Raw genomic sequence first — 19836 nt, forward strand, 5'->3', positions numbered from 1 at the left:
TTTTTTTTTTTTTTTTTAAATGTAAGAGGCTGCATTCCAGAATTGCTTCTGGAAACACCCGCTGATGAGAATTTTCTATTTTCTTTTCTTTAGCTTATGAGGTCAGTCTAGGCAGGGGTTGGGGTGAGGGTGATTCCCTTTCCAGCTTGGGGCACCCGTTCAATGTCTTTATGTAACTTCTACCCACAGACACTGGTTATTTTTCCTGAGGCTCCTACAGAACAAGCTTCCTCTTCCTTCCAAACCCCAAGCCTTCAAGCATCTGGAAAGCTGTCATCTAATCCAAAAAGGGCCAGGGTTAGGAAGAGTATTCCCTGTGACTCGGAGGGGATGGAATGAGGACAAATACATGTTACAGGGAAAGAGAGCTCTTGCCGTAAGGAACTGTCTAAACGGGGGGTATCTGAGTGTGCCATTTTGGCCCCAGAGGTAATGGGTTCCTGTCCTCTGAGATGTCCAAGCAGAGGTGGGAGGCTGGAGAACAGATTAAGGCATCAGAGACTGCTTGACTGGAGGGGGAACGCCAATCCAGGGGGGGTGCAGGACGTCAGGATGCTAAGCAGGTCAGTTTTGCCAGTGAGAGGAGTTAGTGAGCGAGGCAAGGACCATGGTGGGTGTGGTTCCCTCTTCCCTCTCAGGGTTGCTAGAGAGACATACACCGGCTTTTCCCTTCATGTCTCCCTCAGGAACCTCATGAGGAGAGGTGGCTTTGGTTGAAGGCAGGGTTCAGGCCCTCCCAGGTGCCCTGCCTCATATGGCTCCAACCTTACCACATCCTCACCATCCGTTAACGCAGAGCAGCAGGGTCACGCTGGCTGCAACATCTGACTACATCCCGGCTTCTCTTCCCACCCGGGGCATCGTTCTTAAAACGTCAGGTCACAAAGGACGGACCACACTTTCTTCACAAAAGTATGCCAAAGGTACGAGAGCAGTGATATTCCCTTATTAGAACCTTCTCCTCCCTTATTAGAACCTTCTCCCTTTGTCAAGTGGAATTTATACTTGGCAAGACGCTGTGAGCTCTCAGCACCACGTGAAATCTGAAATGCACTGAAATGCCATCGTTGTGGAAATATTTCACAATTAGACTCAACTCCGCTATTATAGGCTAATTACACAGTTTACAGATTATATAAGCTCTTGACTTCACCTCCTTCTACTCAGTGAACCTGGTAAGGCACAGGACTGTCACCCTCTTTCTGTCCCTTACTAGGAACATGAATAAGCAGCATCATGGCTGAACTCCAGTCAATTTTGTATTTTCTTCATAGAAAAGGTGCTGGGGAGGCTTTAAGCCCAAAGGCTTCACGGTGCTTTGACAAAACTACTTTTTGAATTAAAAAAAAAAAGTGCATTAAAAAAAGCCCAACTACTTTTAAAGGAAAAGTCACCATTATACAGTGGAATAAGGAATCAGAAATAGATTTTACCTAGAATTACAGCAATGACAGTAGTACAGAAATAATACACGATGGCACGCAGACCGATTTTCCCGGATACACTGGAATCCAGCGCAGCTACACCTGCAGGGGTGAATGGGGAGAGGGGAGAAGTCAAGTTACCTTCGTTTTTTTAAAAAAGCCATTTCCAGCACGGGAGGCCATTCAATCCTCAAGCTGTGAAACAAAGCGCTGAGAGCTGTCCTCGGCACCCGCTAGGCCTACCTCACACATTTCGTCTGGATAAGACGGGTAGAGGAAGCTCTTCAACTCTGCTCCCTGCCCCACTCACCCTGCTGCCTCAGCCTGCGGCCCCCAGTCACGAGACAGGAGCAGCTCCCCTCCCGCATCTGCTCTAAGAACTTCATTGAGATGTGTACATCCCATCACCCCACAGCCTTCAGGATAAACCCCTTCTGGAATTCAGGATCCAGAAACGGTTGATCTTGGAGCACGGAGACCGTTCCTTCCTCACATAATGAACACTGTAAAACTCACAACGGTTTCCCCTTCTACTTTTTTCTGTCAGGAAGCTCAGAGTCAACCAAAAAGATAACTTTCGTGTATGATTATGAAGGGAATATATGTTCATTATAATAACCTGAAAGGAAAATAAAAATCACTCAATCTCATCAGCTGTAGTTGGCATTCTGGTGAATTTTCTGTCAATACTTTTTCTTGAAATTTTTTTGTAAACATAGCTGAGCTAATTCTATAGTTTTTAATCCTCTCTTATTCATACTGTATTATAAGAATTTTCTTGTTATGAATTCCCCCCCTGGGGTAATTTTAATAGCTACATAATCTTGTCATGTGACCGTGCCATAATGCATTTAATCATCCACTTATTGCTGGAGCTTTGGAGGGTCTCAGAGCCAACTTCAATAATAAATCACAGCAATTTCATTATTTATCCTGGCTGGCACATTTTCTTCTTTTCATGATTTTCAAATCGCTTCTACGTTAACAACCTTATCATGTATGGCTCTGTGAGACAACTTACAATAACCATTTTTGAGAGGTAGGATATAAATAGAGATTTCCAATTTGTGAATTTCCAATTTAAGAGACTTCTGGCCACACTGCTAGCTGTAGGCTCCGCTGGTCTTTGGTGGCCTATAAAATGACCGAACGTCGCCTGGAACTGGAAGGGTTGTCCAGAATGCCGAGAAGAGTTGTAGACGTGGGAGGCACACATCCCTTCTTGCTAGAAACCCTTGCACTCCGGTAAAGATACTTCTCTACAGCGAGTCCAGTGGTGCAGCTAACTGGACAGTGTCCATGCTGGAAGACGGGCACCTTTCAGCAAACTGTCATTTGAAGGTTCAGACCCTCCCCGGCCAATTTCCAAAATGAGCACCACAGGTTGACTCAAAGGGTCATCACAGAAAATCCCAGCTTGAATCTCCGGCCTGTGTGAGTTGTCCCGTAACCGTGAGCAAAGCCTGAGGTGCAGGGCAGCCCCGAGGAAAGGCCATAAACCTGTAGGCGACTGGCAAGAACAGGTAGCTTGTACATTCCCTCCTGACACTATGAAAGGTCTGTTTTTTTAAAAGTGACCCGGGGGATTACACTTCTCACATATAATGGTACATAGTCAATGTATGGGACAAATGTCTAAGGAAGCTATCATCATGATGACAGAAGAAATCATCTCTCACTGTAAAAGTGCCATTCCTCCCAGCTGGGAGCTAACATTCTGAGAAGAGGGATTCTGGCCTCTTTAGCGACCACCCCAGGATGCTGTAAGGGCCCGTCTGCCAAGGCCTGGGGCGAGACTGTGCCATCCCCGTATGAGGGGCATATTGCAACAGTCACGTCCCAGAATAACCCTGATGATAGAGTCCATTGTCTTTCTCTGGGAAAAACGCACTTCGGGGTGGTGAGAAGACTGTCTTCTCGTGGTGAGACAATTAACAACTGTGCAAGAAACAACAGCAACAACAAAAAAATCAAGAGGTCCCAACTTAGAAATGAATGAACTATCTCCTATTTAGCTTTGTTCTCTTAAAAAAAGGGCAAACAGGGGCAGCTGGGTGGCTCAGTCGGTTAAGCGTCTGCCTTCAGCTCAGGTTATGATCTCCAGGTCTTGAGATTAAGCCCCGAGTCAGGCTCCCTGGTCAAGGAGGGAGCCTGCTTCTCCTTCTCCCTGTTGCTCCCCCTGCTTGGGCTCTCTCTCACTTGCTCTCTCTCCCTCTTTCTCAGATACATAAAGTCTTAAAAAAAAAAGAGCAAACAATAATGCAAATATATAAGTTTGCTAGGTATATGATATGAATATAAAATGTGCTCTAATATCCTATTTTAGAGTTCACAAACAATCAAAATAATTATTTATATCAATAATGGCTGATTAAAAAAAACAAGAAAATCACCAATTCAACAAACTCCAGGTAACCTACATCAGCACACGTAATCCTGGTACAAGAGAGGATGTATTTTCCTTGGGTAGAGTTACTGTCCTTGGATAGATGTCTAATTTCAGCGGCTTCCAGCCCCTAAGGGGCTGACAAGTGACAGGCTCACAGGGTAGCTGCAGAGCTGTTCTCGGGTATGTGTTTTTGCCCTCTCGGGGTTTTCCTCCAGCAGGGAAACAAATTAAATCTATGTAGGTAATTGTTTCCAGCATATGTTAATATGTCTTAATTTGTCTTAATGATCTGGCCATGGGTTGGTGCCTCTGCTTCTATTCCAGGACCCAGCTGGCAATAAAAGACTTCATAATAATGAGATTCTTGGTGGAAATATCTTAAGCAAATACATCCCCCAAAGCAGACAGCCAGCTCCTCTCTGCTGGAGTGCAGCAACCGTCTTGTAGTCACTTTCGGGAAAGGCTTTATTTCCCATTCCTCAAATCTACTTCAGCCCTCCAGTTCTCCTGGATAGATCAGAAATGTATTCGAACCAACCATCGCCTTCTCCACATTTTACCCCCAAGTCCAGGCTCTTGGATTTATAACGTGGTGCTGAGGACGGAGGTGGTGACCACTGCAGAGACTGGGAACACATGCAGGAAAACAGCCTCATCTTTGAAAACCTCCATAAGTAACAGGAACACGATGGAACTTCATTTGAAGATAAAACACCTGTCTGGATGCCCTACACACCCCACCTGCCAATCAAGGCAAGGATGCTGATGATAACTACAATAAAAATGATGATGACATACACACCGTGTAGTGGGCAATGACTGCAGGTTAAGTGCGTCAACTTCTTTTAAGCTCAATATTCAGGGTTCACCCCTGAATCCCAAACTCAGATTCAACCCCAAAGGCCAAATTCTTAGCCACTATGTGCCCCTGGCTCTACCCATGTGCTACCAAACTCTAAAGCAGAGCTGACCCATAGAACTTCTGGGATGGTGGAAATGCTCTCTATTTGTACTGTCTGACATCGTAGCCACGAGCTACGGGTGAAATGTGGCTAGTGTAACTGGGAATTTTCATCTTGCTTAATTGTCATGAATCTCACACGTGGATAATGGCTGCCATGCTGGACAGCACAATCCCTAGACCTTTCCAGAGTGTCCAGCATTTAGTGGGTGCTCAGTAACATTGGAACAAACAAACTCAAGTTTAACTCAGTTAACGAAATCCAGTACAACCTCTTCCCCTTGCCAGCACGGGGCCAGGGGGACACGATGATGGATCATCTTCTCCAGGGATACATGTCCATCACTGCACTGACCACAAGGCCTGAGGCTTATTCTTCTCTGCGTCCCAATTGCATTAAATAAGGTGCTTTAAGAATTTTGTACTTGATGCTTTCCCCATGACAGAAAAAACTGCATTTTTTTTTTTTTTACAGGTAGTCCCTTCCTTACAACGTGAGCCCATGTCAAAGATGCACTCATGTATCAGCACTTTGGAACTCGGCGGGTAGTTTTCTGAGAAACTGCTTGTACAAGGCAGTGTTGTTCAGTTCCCAGGGTGACCAACAAAAACGCGCTTTATACATGATAGACCTTCTTGTGAGAAAAGATTCAGGATCTTCATGTTTCTCTACCCACCTTTTTTCCCATTGTGTGCTCTCCCCACCCCTCCCCCACCCTTTTAGACACTTTTCCCATGAAGTCTTAATACTACAGAAAACTGTACATCTGTGTATGTACTAGACGTATACATGGGCTTTTTCCATAAAAAGAGTACGTTTCTCCGCCTTACCCCAAAGAACCTGCCTTTGCTGCCTTGGGGGTGATATCGGTCCTGCTGAGAACGCGCGATCTGGCTCAGTGGATGTCATGGGAATGGTTCCTTAATCCAGATGTTGGACTCTGGAGAAAGCTCCCCTCCTTCACTTCCTCAGTCACACCTAGCCACATGTAGCTCACGGCTACGACATTAGACAGCACAAATAGAGACCCGTGTCCACCCCCACCAGAAGTCCCATGAGGCAGGGCTGGTCTAGAATTTGGTAGCACATGGATAGAGCCAACACGACACACTGGTGAAGAATATGGCCCCCATCACTTACTGGGGGGAAAGGTCAAACAGCATGCTCACCTTCATCTCAAACAGGTGGGACATCACTGTACTTTATCCTGGATTTCAGGCCATGCCTCACACCTGGGAAAGCCTGGTCACCCCTCTCTGCAGTCCACTCCCAGAACCCATTTCCTCTGGGAGCGGCCACCTGCCCCCTGGGAACGGACAGGTGAGAGGAGACTGCACACTAACACGTTACACAGCAGGGGTGACAGGTTTGCAAAGAAACCAGAGGTCAGGGTTTAAAACTGTTTATAGCAATTGGACAGCAATTTTATGTCCAATATAATCACAAAAAGTAGGGCTAGCATCTTTTATGTCTTTTTTTAAATATATATCTTTACCTCGTAATTCATTTTTATTCTAGTTTACAAAGATTACCGATCTGTGACAGACTGGAAATAAAAAAAAACAAAACAAAAAACTGGCTCTCTCCCATCCATCTAAAAAACTGGCTGCTTCGCAAAGCCCTGGCACGGGGAGGGGGGGCATTCCTGTGGGCTTTTGTACGAGCCAGAGGCGTCGCCAGGCTGAGGTGATGTGGCAGACAGCATCTGAACTGCGCAGAAAAAGATGAGCAGGATTCTTACAAAGATTCTTTGCTTGACCACAGGCTCCCGAACCTTCTCCTAGGCCCGTCTGTCTACTTCCTGCAAAATCCAGGTGTACCAAGAAATCCCAGTGCAGCGGTCCTCACGTCTATCGTGATGGACCGGAATAAAGTCTGCCTTACCACCTTCAACGAGTGTCACTGAATTTTCATGTCCTTAACAAGTCCAGTTTCCAGGGAGCCCCTGATTATCCTTTAAAACCAGGGTCAGTTTTGAGGCTGGGCTGTGGCCTAGAGACACCGTCCAAGGTTGTCCTTGGAAGTCAGGGGCACCTGCTAGCTCTTTATTTTAAGACAGCACGCTTGCTTTTCTACCTTGGGAGGAAGCTCTGATGAGCTGGGGGTGCTGGCTCCCAGCCAGAGCAGTGATGATCTAGTAGAACTCTTTATAAAAACACTACAAAGGAAGCAGTTGCTAAACAATAGCATGTTTTAAAAATAAACACCCGAGGGCAAAAGACTCCCCCGAGAGCTCTCTGATTAAGCTACCATCCACTGGAGAACAAAGTTTTCATGACGGTCTCTCTCCACCTTGTCATTAAGGTGTCAAAATTAACTCCATTACTGGAAGTTTTTTTTTTTTTTTTTGGTCTGGCATTTGATGGTGCTTCACAATTAGGAATGGACACAAGACCCAAGAAACTCATTGTTGCAAGGAGTTAAAACCCTCTTATCCAGAGGACTCCGGACACTCTATCACCATCATGGAGAAAAACAAGCATGGACTCAAATCCCAGCCTTTGCCTCCCAGACTCAGTTTCCCCATCAATAAAAATGCAAGTTTTCAATGCCTCTGCCTCCTGTAGGGTCATCGTGAGGAGTAAAGCAAGTGACCTCATCTTGCACAGCTGCAGCAAAGGTTAGAAACAGTATCTATGACACACTGAGCACAGTGCCTAGAAGTTATTAATTGTACCGGTAAACAGCCTCATTACTGAACGAAATGATCAAATGGAAGGCACTCAGCAAGCATTGGCTCATTCATTTCCTCGCTCTTTCTCCAGAATTCTTCTGTATTCCTTCATCACACCGGCACCAAAGAGATCCTTTAAGAACATCTGTCGGGCCGTCTCACACTCTGGTATGACCGCCAATGGCACGGATGATAAACTAGAGAATCCTCACTCTGGCTGCACAGACCCCACGGGAGGGGGCCTGCCTGCCCCCCCCCCAGCCCAGCCTGCGCCACCTTCCCACTTGGTCGTCTCCCAGCCCTCGCCCGGAGCAGACCCAGATCCCTCCCACTTTGCAGGGACTCCCTTTCTCTGCCCAACTGGCTTCCTCCTACTCTCCGCTTATCTACATTCAGGTCTTTTCCTGGGGCTCTTGCCTGAGTCACCAGGCTAAACCAGGCTCCTGTTTTTCCTCACCTGGTACCCTGCTCATATCACGTTTCCAAGTTGTATCAAGGGGCTCAGCATTTATCATCTGTCTTCTGCACCAGACGGTAGGCAGCAGCATGGAGGGCAGGAGACCCAGAGGTCTGCGTGTTCATCACTGCGTACCTAGCGCCCAGCACATAGGAGGAGCTCAATTCACATGGGGCGGTTGAATGAGTCACCTTGTTATGTATGCTCGCCTGCCTCCTCCCTCAGTCTCTGGTCCCTGGACAGCAGAATGTTCCAGAACAGAACTCAAGATTCTGCACCAGTCCCGGGTGCTGCTCTTATGATCTGTGTGATCCTGAACAGTCCTTGGAACTGTCCTCATCTCTGAAGATGGACAGGGCGTCCCAGCCAGCTTACTACTTCATGGGTTGCTTGATTAAATGTTGGATTAAATGAATAAAGCCATTCCCCAGGGAAAACAAGGCTGGCTAGGAGCTCACCTTGCTATTCCAGGACACAGGGACTTCTCTGCTGCCTGATTAATACCCCTGGGATGCGACAGGGGAGGAGAGGAGGCAGACAGGAGCATGCAAAATATATTTCTGTGCACGTCTTGCCCATGACATCTACTTTTCTTAGAGGCATCAATACAAAGAACTCGCTGAAAATAGGTTATATTACTACCTTAGACTATTCTGTGAAGTTAACAAAACAAACTGGTCCTTGGGCAGAACCAACTAAAGGTCACTTTGCAGCCTCTATATTTGATGCTCAAAACACATGTCAAGAAGCAGCCGGCTGGTCTCCTGGTCTTCAGCCATTCAGGGAGCTGTTTTCAACTTTTTTTTTTTTTTTAATAAAAACCGTGGAACTTGGTGGTATTTGTAGTTGGGACCAACTTTTCAGAAGCCCCCACGAGCTTTTACAGGAGGCTTATGGTTCAGTAAGAGCATTAAACACATCTTAGAGATCTGAGGAAATCAGCCATTCTCTTCAAAGTCCATACGAATGCTTTGACATCAGGACAGCTAACAGCTCAGTGAAACTTCTCTGGTTTCCGCCCCCCCCCCCACAATCTAATTATTATTGAGCTCTCTTTTTGCTTCTCCTTATCCTATAAAATCGGTAGCTCAGGATTCTGGGTAGAAGCCACTTGTATGCTGGTGAATTTTACAATTTAGTGTCTTACAAAGAGTCAATCTTTTTATAACGTTTTCCTTTCCAGAATGAATGCATGTTCTTGTATCTGTATGGCTCAATTCTAATATTGGCCCTATAGCTTCTGATGCCAACACAGGGACTTTCTAGAAACTTCTGACAGTATCAGGTATTCCACGATACAGAACTACTATTTTCCTGTTTCACGGTTGAGAACACGTTATGTAACTTGTCAAGGTTTCACAGATAGCAAATGGCAGAGCCGGGATTCAAAGCTGGGAGGTCTGGCTCCTTGGTCCGCACGCTTTACCACTACACTCTCCTGTCCCTCTGTGATTGATACCGACAAAGGTTTTTGTTTGATCACACTTTGTCAGGCTCCTGAACCTTCTCCTAAACCCCTCTATTTTCCTGCAAAATCTAGTTTTTGTAAGAACTCTGCTAAGTTGGTGTTTTAACCAGAACCCAGTATCTGATTGCTCTGCATACCTAATCAGGCTCTCCAACCTCCCCTGCCCCCCAGGTGATGTCTGGCCACCCTGTCCTGCCTTCAGCAAGAATCCTACTAGGTTGGTTTAGCCAGAATCCTCCTTTCCCCTGATGGTTTCTCTTAGTGATTTTCCATCCACTGATTCCCCTCCTCCTTGGCTATTAATTCTCACTTGCTGATGCTGTATTCAGAGTTGAGCCCCATTCCCCCCCCCCCACCGAAATCCCACTGCAGTGGTCCCCACACCTATCATGATGGTCTGGTATAAAGTTGGCCTTATCACCTTTAACAAGCTTCACTGAATTTTTTTTTTAACAATACTTCCCCACCTATGAGCTCACCGATATGTGGAATTTAAGAAAGAAAACAGAGGATCATAGAGGAAGAAAAGAAAAAATAAGACAAGACGAAACCAGAGAGGGAGATAAGCCAGAAGAGACTCTTAATCATAGGAAACAAACTGAGGGTTGCTGGAGGGGAGGTGTGTGTGGGGATGGGGTAACTGGGTGACAGGCATGAAGGAGGGCACGTGATGGAATGAGCACTGGATGTTATATAAGACTGATGAATCACTGACCTCTACCTTTGAAACCAGTAATACTTTATATGTTAATTAATTGAATTAAAAAAGTTAATAAAACAAAACGAAACAATACTTCCCCACCTGCACCTTGTTCAGGCTTTGCAGAGAACGACACAGGTGGGGGTCACCACTGTCACTTGCTTCCCCATGCCTAGACAGACCACAGACTCTTGATGAAGGCACATGTGCACCCCTCCATCCCCACTCCTTTTCCCCGTGTCTCCAGCGTTCTGCTTGAAGTCTCACTGGCCTCCTCGAGAGGTGCAGTGCCATCTGCTGTTCTCTTCTGCCTGGAGTCCCTGCCCCCTTCATCTAATTCTGATCTTTTCTTGAAAACTCCACCCCAGCGTCCCCTCCACTCTCCTCATTCCCATTAAGCACTTGTCACACCACTACTTTATTGCTGGAACAGGACTTATCTTTATGTCATGTGTGCCTGGCACAGAGCCTGGGACATTGAAGATGGAATGAAGGAATGAATGAATGAAGGAATGAATGAACGAATGAATGAATGAATGAATGGTATCCCAGGTCCATGCATTCAACACATAGGAGGTTTCTTAGAGTCCCTGCAAGGTTTTTCATTCATTTTTTAAAAGAAACAAAATCAAGTTAACTTATAGTCGAACAGAGCTGGGAGCCAGTGCAGTCACAGTATGGGCAGAAGTTAAAGCTCATTCATGGTTGATTCTCGGGGCTTCACTATCACAGAACGAGACTGAAGCAGGACATATTTATCTCTTGCCACTTTTCATTTGATTACTGTGGCAAGTGGCACGTTTGTTGTGGGAGCTCCACTCTTTATACATTAGGTGCCCCTTCCCTCTTTGCAGAAAAGGCATCGTAGACATCAAATTAATATAATAAGTCCTCTGGCTTCAAGAACTGTCTTCTAACTCAACAGGAATTTCCCGATTATCTTAGGAAAATGTTTAATTCATGTGTGCAACGCTGCTTAGTTCATCTTATTTTCTCGGTTCCCCAATGAGGCTTGGGAAAGCTAAAAAAAAAGCACTTCAGGCAGAGCCCAGTGGTCACAGACGTTGCAAATGAGGCAAGTTCCTTCTCGGTCTGTATGGTTTTAGGCTATAACCTTGCCTTCCCCAGCATGGAGTTTTAAGTTTACAGGCCACATGGAAATGGCAATTTTCTAGAGATGCAACTCCAAAAAATCACCAATGTTTCCAGAAAAGCACGCATACTCTGCCCCACTCCCCCACCCGCTGAAGCTGACATCAAACGCTCTTAGCTCCCTAACGGCGAGACGTACAACCAGGTGATACATGTGTCTTCCACCCTTCTACCTTCTTGCCCACGAGGGGCCTCGTGGACCTGACTAGCACGGGTCCTGGCGTCCACGAACGGGTGAGTGGCAGGCACCTCAACCTCTCACAGGTGGTTTTCTCTTCATCTGTTTTCACACAGTTGGGGTTAACAAATGTTGAATTCCACCGAACCCTGTTTCAAGGGGGGCACACGGTACAGTTCTTTGCAGATAGTACCCAGGTACACAGCTGCTTATGAATAAATGAACACACAACTTAAAAAAAAAAGCCTTCTCCCGCCCATACAATCCAAGTGTGTCATCACCTGCAAGGCCTGAACTGAACAAGCAGGGGTCTCCAAAAACCTGGACTGACTTCTCCATTCCTGGTGCCTTCTTGGGGCATTTACACTTCATTGCTTGATAGGAGTAGTAGTTGCTTGCTGTGTTGGCTTATTTTGCCGCAGGATTCCACCTCAACTATCCTTATCTTGAGAGTTCGAATCTAGTCTTGTCCTTCATCTTGACCAGCTGCTGGCTGGTCTCCTGTTGTTGCAAATAAATGCTTTATTGGCACACACCTATGCCCACCACTTACATATTGCTCATGGCTGCTTTCCTGTGACAGCCGGTTGGGAAGCTGGACAGAGACCATTTGGCTTGAAAAGCCTAAAATATTCGCTATCTGGTCCTTTACAAAGAAAGTCTGCAGACCCCTGCTTGCTAGAAAACCAACTTATGCACGTATTCTATATCTGGCTGTTGTTTAATAGATATTGTTTCTATCTAAGCCTCTATAATACTTGATTTGTCTTCTTGGTTAAAAACTAGCGGAAAACCTTTGGCCTTAGAGTTGAGATCAAGCCCCTGAAATTTGGAAATCCTGATGTAGATAGAGGCTGAAGTGACAACCATTTAAAGTTTGAAACAAGATTTTTTTTTTTAAATCACTGAAGTATGGAGTCTTATATTTATCTTTGAAGAAACTCCCCACAAATGTATATCTAATACCTAACCAGTGCTCTTGTCAAAATAGGAAGGTCATCAAGAAACAGAATGCAAGTGTTTTCTATCAAAGTCTTATGTTTGGTATGTGATTTGTTCAGGAGGTGAAATCAGTAGTAGAACTCAGGGACTCAGGGGCTTGGGGTGGAGGGAAAGGAGGGAGTTTCCTTGGCTCGATATGGATTTGGAATGGACTGAGCTGCACACCAGTGTGGTTTCCTGAGGGGTCGACATGTGTAGGAAATCCAGGGCGAAGTGCTGCAGGAATGGGTCGGAATAAGTGTCTTGCTCCCAGGAGCTGGCACAGACTCATCATAGCCCAACCTGGACAGACTCCCAAGTCCTGCGAGTTGGGTGGCTATGCCCCAACTCGTCAGGTACTAACAGTACCCATTCTAGTGTGAGTCTCCTGATGGGGTCCGCAAGGCAAACCGTCCCTTTGCAGCTGTGAGGAGGGTTTCCTCCGAAGAGGATATTCCTTGATGGCGGTCATCCCAGGAAGAGGTCGCCCCTGGACCAGGAAAGGAAGACCTGTGTGATGGTGAAATTTTTCCTAGTGTCAGGTGTGGGGTTGGGGGTGTGGCAATGCCTGGAACATCGTCATGTAGAGGAAGGAATAGGCTGCCAGCTAAGCAAAGGGGCAGCCCTCTCAAGACCCCCCAGGACTCTCAGAAAATCCCCACTGGGGAGCAGCTGGATGTCACTGTTGGTGTTTTCCCTACTTTCACTCCCCAACCTGTCATAAAGCTTTGTCCCAAGGAATAGCCTGGACTTGGCTATGCTATGAAAAATTATGTTCTCATTTCTATCTTAGGGTAGAGGAGCAAAGGGGGAGCTCCTCAGGTCAGAGGGGAGGCAGCAGGCACAGGAGACACCAGAGGGGGTGTGCAGCTGTGACCAGCAGAGCACCTCCGGCCCAGGTGGTGGGGGCAAACAGGATGGATGGAAGAGACAGGGAGCTCTTCCTGAGCACAGTTAGGGCACCATCTTGGAAAGATGTTCAGGGAACCTCTGGGAGAGGCCGTTGAGGGGCCGTTCCCTTTTCTATGCTGGTTCTAGGAGGCCCAAGTCACTGTCATTGGTGTATTAAAGAAAACGTGCTCTGAATTTAAACTCACTGGCTGGTGAGACCTGGACCAGGATTTTCCAGAGCCACACTTCTTACGCATGTGCATAAGCCATTTCCCCTGCTATTCCTCTGGTGGTTTGGTACAAATACAGCTTAGAAATCTAAACTTAACCTAAAGACCCAAACAGATAGTCTGCTCATCACGAGTGTGTCCCTCAGGAAGTAAATTATGGGAAGGATTCTGTTTTTGCCTACACTGCCTGTCTCTGAAAATGCTTTGAGATTTTGTCTACTGTGCATTCTCTTTTTTTTCTGTTTTAGCTAAATTTTAGACATTCTGTCATCTTATCCCTACATACTTCCATACGGATTAAAAAGGACATTTTCTTACATAACTAAATGCCATTATCCCCACTAAGAAAATTATCAACAATTTCTTGATACCATCTAACAGCCAGCCTATATTCAAATTTCCCTGATTAATGTGACATCTTACCCTCCTCGTCACATGAAGAAGGCACCTTCTGTTTAAAAAAAATAGCTATAAAGTATTTTTATGTCAGCAGAGGCTTTGATGGCAGAGGGTGTTTTTTCCTACTTGTTAATTCATCAAGAGTTTCCTTTATGCAGAAGCACAGGTTACTAGTCATAGACCTCAATTTTTATTTCTACCTCTAATTTGTGTATCCTGAGGGCATTCATTTCACTCTCCCCAGCTTCCAACATCCATCTTCCTTTGTTCTAATAAGTGTGTAAAATAAGGTATCGATCTGCTGGATTTATAAAGGCGTTTGGAATGTGAAAACGGCTCTTGTGTATTTCCTCTCCCCTGCTGGCTCCGTGCTGGGAGGTGGGGGGGGGGCTCAGGGCCCCTGTAGGGTTTGGGGTGGAGGGACTGAGCGCCAGGGAAAAGGTGGTGCAGAGCTGCAGGGCTGGGAGCACAGCTGGGGAGGAAGGGAGTGGGGAACCTGCAAGAGGCTGAGAGAGAGGAGCATAGAGCAGAATCCATCCCACTCTTTTTTCTTTCTTTCTTTTTTTTTATTTGAGAGAGAGAGGGAGTGAATAAGAGAGAGAGAGAGAGAGAACATGAGCAGGGGGAGGGGCAGAGGGAGAGGGAGAAGCAGACTCCCTGCTGAGCAGGGAGCCCAATGCAGGACTCGATCCCAGGACCCGAGATCTTGACCTGAGCAGAAGGCAGATGCTTAACCGACAGAGCCACCCAGGCTCCCCCCCCTTTTTTTTCCTTAAAAAAGAAAGAAAGAGAGAGAGGGGGAGAAGGGGAGGGAGGAAGAGAGAAAAAAAACACAAAACCATGTAAAAATAACAAACATGTGTTCGCCTTGAAAATGTAAAGAAAGCACAATGAGTCATGTTTTCTTACTACCCTGCTCTAACCATCATTAACTGTTTGGTTTCGTCCTGACGTTTACAAATGCACATAAATTTTAATAAATTTCAGATTGTACAAACATCCTGTTGTGTAATTTGTTTTTATCTTCCTATTTTACACCCTGTGAGGAACGTATCTACATGCCATTAAATGTTTCCAAAACAAGGTTTTTAACAGTTGCAGAGAATCATAACTTAGGGGCATAACTTACATTTAGATTGCTTATAATTCACCACCATTATAAAAAAAAATGCTACCACGAACATTCTTGTACCTAAATCTTTGAACAGATCTCATTATTTACGAGAAATTCTGAGAAGTAGAATAGCAAAGTGGAGAGAGATCAGGACATGTTCCAAGCTGCACTCCCCAAAAGTTTGTTCCAGTTAATACAATAATCGAAAATGTATGAATAAGCCTGTTTTCCCACACTCTTGCCAGCACTAGTAATATTATGTTTCCTCCTTTAATCTGACAATTTAAACCATGAACATGGCATCACTGTTCCCAGACTGCTTTATTCATGTCCCTTTGGGTAGCGGTTCTGGTCTCTCTCTCACTCCCGTTTCACTGCTGGGGGTTTGCTAAAGGAGAAACGTAGAAATGTCCAGGCCTGTGCTACGGCTCTAGAAAGCAGCTGGGCTATGCGAGCAGAGTGCTGAGGGTTGCACATTATTCTCCTAGATTATCTGCAAAGCTGAGCGAGCACACAAAACAGCCAGACTGCAAAAATACCACTAGTTATTCACTGCCAAGAATGGTACAATTTCAACATCTGATATTATACGAGCATATTCATACATGTATTTTTACCTTTTTTCTAAAACCCGGCTTAATGCATGAGTTGTGGATTTGCTGCCTAATTTGGATCCACTTTTCATACATTCCTTCCTAGACCCAAGCTGTTTTACTTATTTATTTTATCTATCTCTCTAGCTAGCTAGCTTAGAGAGAGTGTGAGTGAGCAGGGGAGGGGCAGAGAGAGAATCCTAAGCAGGAGCCATACTCAGCAGTGCAAAACCCCATGTGGGGCTCAATCCCATGACCCTGAGATCACAACCTGAGCCAAAATCAAGAGTTGGACGCTCAACCGAGGGGCCCCCCTCCACAGACCCAAGTTTTAATGCTACTGACGCATCAAGTGATTTACGTACCTTGTACGACTGCATGCAAAATATAGTATTGTATGTACAACCGTGAACATTTTCTTGGGAGAGAGTCCAAGGCTTTCACCATGTTCTCAAAAGAGCCTAAGAAAAGACTTAGAATCTTGATGTGGAGAAAATTCTCAGGGGTTATAAAAGCAGCACCTACGGGGCCAGCAGGTAATGTAAACGAGTGGACGAGGTATCAGATGACAGAGAGAGGGGCAGTGGTATCCTCAAATGTATCTGCTTCAGCTAAACAGAGTAGCTGTCTCTCAGTTCCAGATCACTGTTGGTCTGTGGGGGAACATGCGTCCAGTGTCCCCTGATCTTAATTCTTTTCAGAGGAACCCAGACACGTGGGTGGTCATGCGAAATCTTCCAAACTTTAAGTGCTTACGATAGTTTAAAGTTGAACAGATAAACGAATCATATGTGGTATAAACCACTGGCCTGCTGATGTGGCCCCCAGGTGGCAGGGCCTAAAAGAAATCAGGCATTTCAAAACATAATTAAATACAGACACAAAAATAATTAAACGCTCTTTTTAGGCTTGTAATAAGCCAAGAGCGCCAAGACCATTTAAGGACAAGGCCCTTGGAGAATTCTAGCCTGACTGCAGTTAGGCACTTGGGAAGTTTAAGCGCCAAATCTATAGGTCTTCAGGCAACGCAGCTGGGGAGATCCTGAACCCCACCCTCCCTCCCCCATAGATCAGCCCCAGGTCTTTCTAGTGGCAGCGGGGAAAAACATTCTGGAAGAGGACATGTCGAGAATCCTAATTGCATGATTACGGAACACCTTGATTTCTCAAGCTGACAACGCTAGCAATTGTCAGACCACATTTTACTGAATGCTGGAATTAAGATGAGTACAAGAAACTTCGGAATACACTGAGAAGCTTACCACACCCAGACAAATGACATTTTTGTAAGCCAAATGAATCTCTACCCCCAGAGGGGAGCGTGCTCTTTCAATGGACCCTGCAACAGAGTGACCAAGAAGGGCAACAGCATTTCCAAATCCAACTGTCACAAGTTCGGATTTTAAAATACTAGGCTTTAAAAATACGGTGCAAACCCATCCTTAAACGTCTCCCACAGCGTGTGGCTGTGGGTTTTCAAGGCAGGTATGCGGAGGCCTGGAAGCGGGGTGAGAAAGGCAGAGAGACCTGGGAGGGCAGCCGCATAGACCTGGGGGTGGGGGGCAGGGGGGCCAGCATGGCGGCAGTTGGGAAACAGATGAGTGAACTACTCAAAACATCAAAACTGACACCCAGATTTTGCCCAGGGACACTGGCTGACATTTCAGTGACCAAATATGTGGGCGGGGTTTTTTTTTTTTTTTTTAAGTCCTGTGCCCTGGATAGAGTTTTATTTATAATATGTTTGAAAATGGCATCTTCCACCCAAGACATCACATGGCTGGCCAAATGAAGATTTGAGCGGTGGTGGACAGGGCCTTAGGCAGAGCCATGCTGCTTTGTGAATAATGAAATATTTCCACTCAAGCAAATGTACATTTTCCAAGTAAAGGAGTGTGTGTGTGTGTGTGATGCATCAAATGCATTTCAATTTTTTCCATAATTACAAAAGAACAACTTAACAGACAGCTCCTAAAATAATCACAGAGAACCACCAGTTTTCTCAACGTACCTGTGATCATGCTGGATATAATCAATGGCAAAATGATGAGTTTCAGCATCCTCATTAGGATTTCCCCAGGAAAAGCAAAGTAGAATTTCTCCAGACTAGAAAGTGTGCTGTATTCTCGAACCAAGACTCCTATGGTGATCCCTAAGAAAAAGATTGGAAAGAAGAAAACCAGCATTGAGTTCTTCTGTATACATTTCTATGGAAAAATATCCCCCCAGCCCCCCCCCACATTTTATTGGCAAGAAAAACAGTTTAGATGGTCTTCCACAATTCTGTAAATCTTAGACTTAAAAAACAAATCACATTTTAATGAACACAAAGTACACATCATTCGGTGAGTTTGTAAAAAATATTCTTCACATGGAAGTTTTTGTTTTCATTTCTTTTCTCCTTCAATTATATTTATTATAATGACAAAACATCAAAAGACACTGTGAGAAGGAAAAGCAACTCATCATCTTTGTCAACTCAATATAACTACTTTGTTTTTACACACTCCCCTTAGTCTATGTCTACCTTAGGTATTTTACATTTTATTTTTATTTGTTAGTTTGTGTGTTGTTTTAAGATAATCTCTACCCTCCACATGGGGCTCGAACTCACCACCCTGAGATCAAGATTCACAGGCTCTTCCAACTCAGCCAGCCAGGCGCCCCAGGTGTTTCACATTTTATATTTTACATGTCAGTGTTCATTTTTCTCATTTTCTCGTAAATACTCTTTTCATGATAGTTTTTATGATACTCTGTTTAAGCAACTTTTGTGATTTTAAAGGCAACATAAGGTCCTCTTGGTTTGATATATTTACATGTTGAACAACTGTGTTGTCTAATGCTCTCCATTCTGTGTTGGCTCTTTCTGGATGATGATATGTCCAAACTGGTCTGATCAAGAGGCTTTTTATGAAGCTACTGAACTGGAGTACCTTGGAGACCGAGGCTTGTATTTCTGTGAGTAGGGAAATGTTCAAAATCAAGAAACGTTACACAGCGGACCCCTGAACAATGCCAGGCTTCGGGGCACCAATCCCCACACAGCTGAAAATCCACGTATAACTTCTGTCTCCACAAAAACATAACTGCTAACAACGTGCTGTTCACGGAGAGCCTTACCGAGGACATAAACAGTCAATTAGCAGGTATTTTGTACGTTATATGTAGTGTGAACTGGATTCTTACGATAAACTAACCTAGAGAAAAGAAAATGTTATTAAGAAAGTCATAAGGAAAAGACATTTACAGAGCTGGACTGCATTTATTGAAAAAAAAAAAAAGGTCCGTGTGTACATGGACTTGCGTAGGTTAAACCCGTGTTGTTCAAGCTCTGAAGTTTGCCTTCCAAGATGTCTATATGAATTCCTTCCTTGTCCTGGCTCTGGTAATTACAAATCACAAACTTCCAGGTATTTCTTACTTATCCTCTTCCAAATGGTCCCAACATATAACTGCCTTACTCCCCTGACCTCCACATGTTGCCCCTTTGCAACACCCTCTTTTGTGTTTTAAAGATTTTATTTATTTATTAGAGAGCACAAGCATGAGCAGGGCGAGGGGGAGAGAGAGAGAATGTAAATTAGACTCTGTTCTACGCGTGGAGCCCAACGTGGGGCTTGATCTCACGACCCTGAGATCACTACCTGTGCTGAAACCAAGAGTCAGACGCTTGATGGACTGAGCCACCCAGGTGCCCCTCTTTTATATTTTTTATTCTTATTTTTTAAAAATTTATTTATTTCTTTTAAGCAATCTCTCCACCCTACCTGAGGCTCGAACTCACAACCCTGAGATCAAGAGTGGCATGCTCTTCCGAATGAGCCAGCCAGGAACCCCATCACACCCCCACATTTTTTAAACCAAGATATAAGATGGGCTGGGATGACTTGCACATCTTTTTTCCTTCACCAACCTCTGAGGATGATAAGCTAATGGGAGATAAAATGGCTAAACAGATTCAAGGAGGACATCACCAGATCTGCTCCTTTACAAACTCAGATAATTAGCCTGTGAGAATTCACAGTTGCCAGGCACACTTAAGGACTCTAGGGCAACAAAGAGAGATCTGGATTATAATCAATACTAGCTTTTTCATTTAAACTCAGGTATGCTTCCCATGTCCATTAGCAGGGCCAAATAAAGGAACCCCACAAGAGACATCTGTGTAGTGACCTTATCCTTGGTTTAATTTTATTTTTCTACCTGTTTCACCGTTGTCTT

The 19836-nt window shown here is 45.0% G+C and overlaps 1 protein-coding gene across 1 annotated transcript in view; it reads right to left on the reverse strand.

Annotated features, from left to right (window-relative positions):
* Positions 1-19836, reverse strand: part of SLC1A1 (solute carrier family 1 member 1) — a 77473-nt gene that overhangs the window by 22650 nt on the left and 34987 nt on the right. Inside the window, exons 2-3 of the mRNA XM_034647082.1 lie at positions 17624-17764; positions 1434-1526 (exon numbers count right to left, since the gene is read on the reverse strand). Of these exons, the coding sequence (XP_034502973.1) occupies positions 1434-1526; positions 17624-17764 (234 nt within the window). The remainder of the gene's footprint in view (positions 1-1433; positions 1527-17623; positions 17765-19836) is intronic.

Source organism: Ailuropoda melanoleuca, chromosome 17 (genome assembly GCF_002007445.2).
Source record: "Ailuropoda melanoleuca isolate Jingjing chromosome 17, ASM200744v2, whole genome shotgun sequence".
In the NCBI taxonomy this organism is placed as follows: Eukaryota; Metazoa; Chordata; class Mammalia; order Carnivora; family Ursidae; genus Ailuropoda; species Ailuropoda melanoleuca.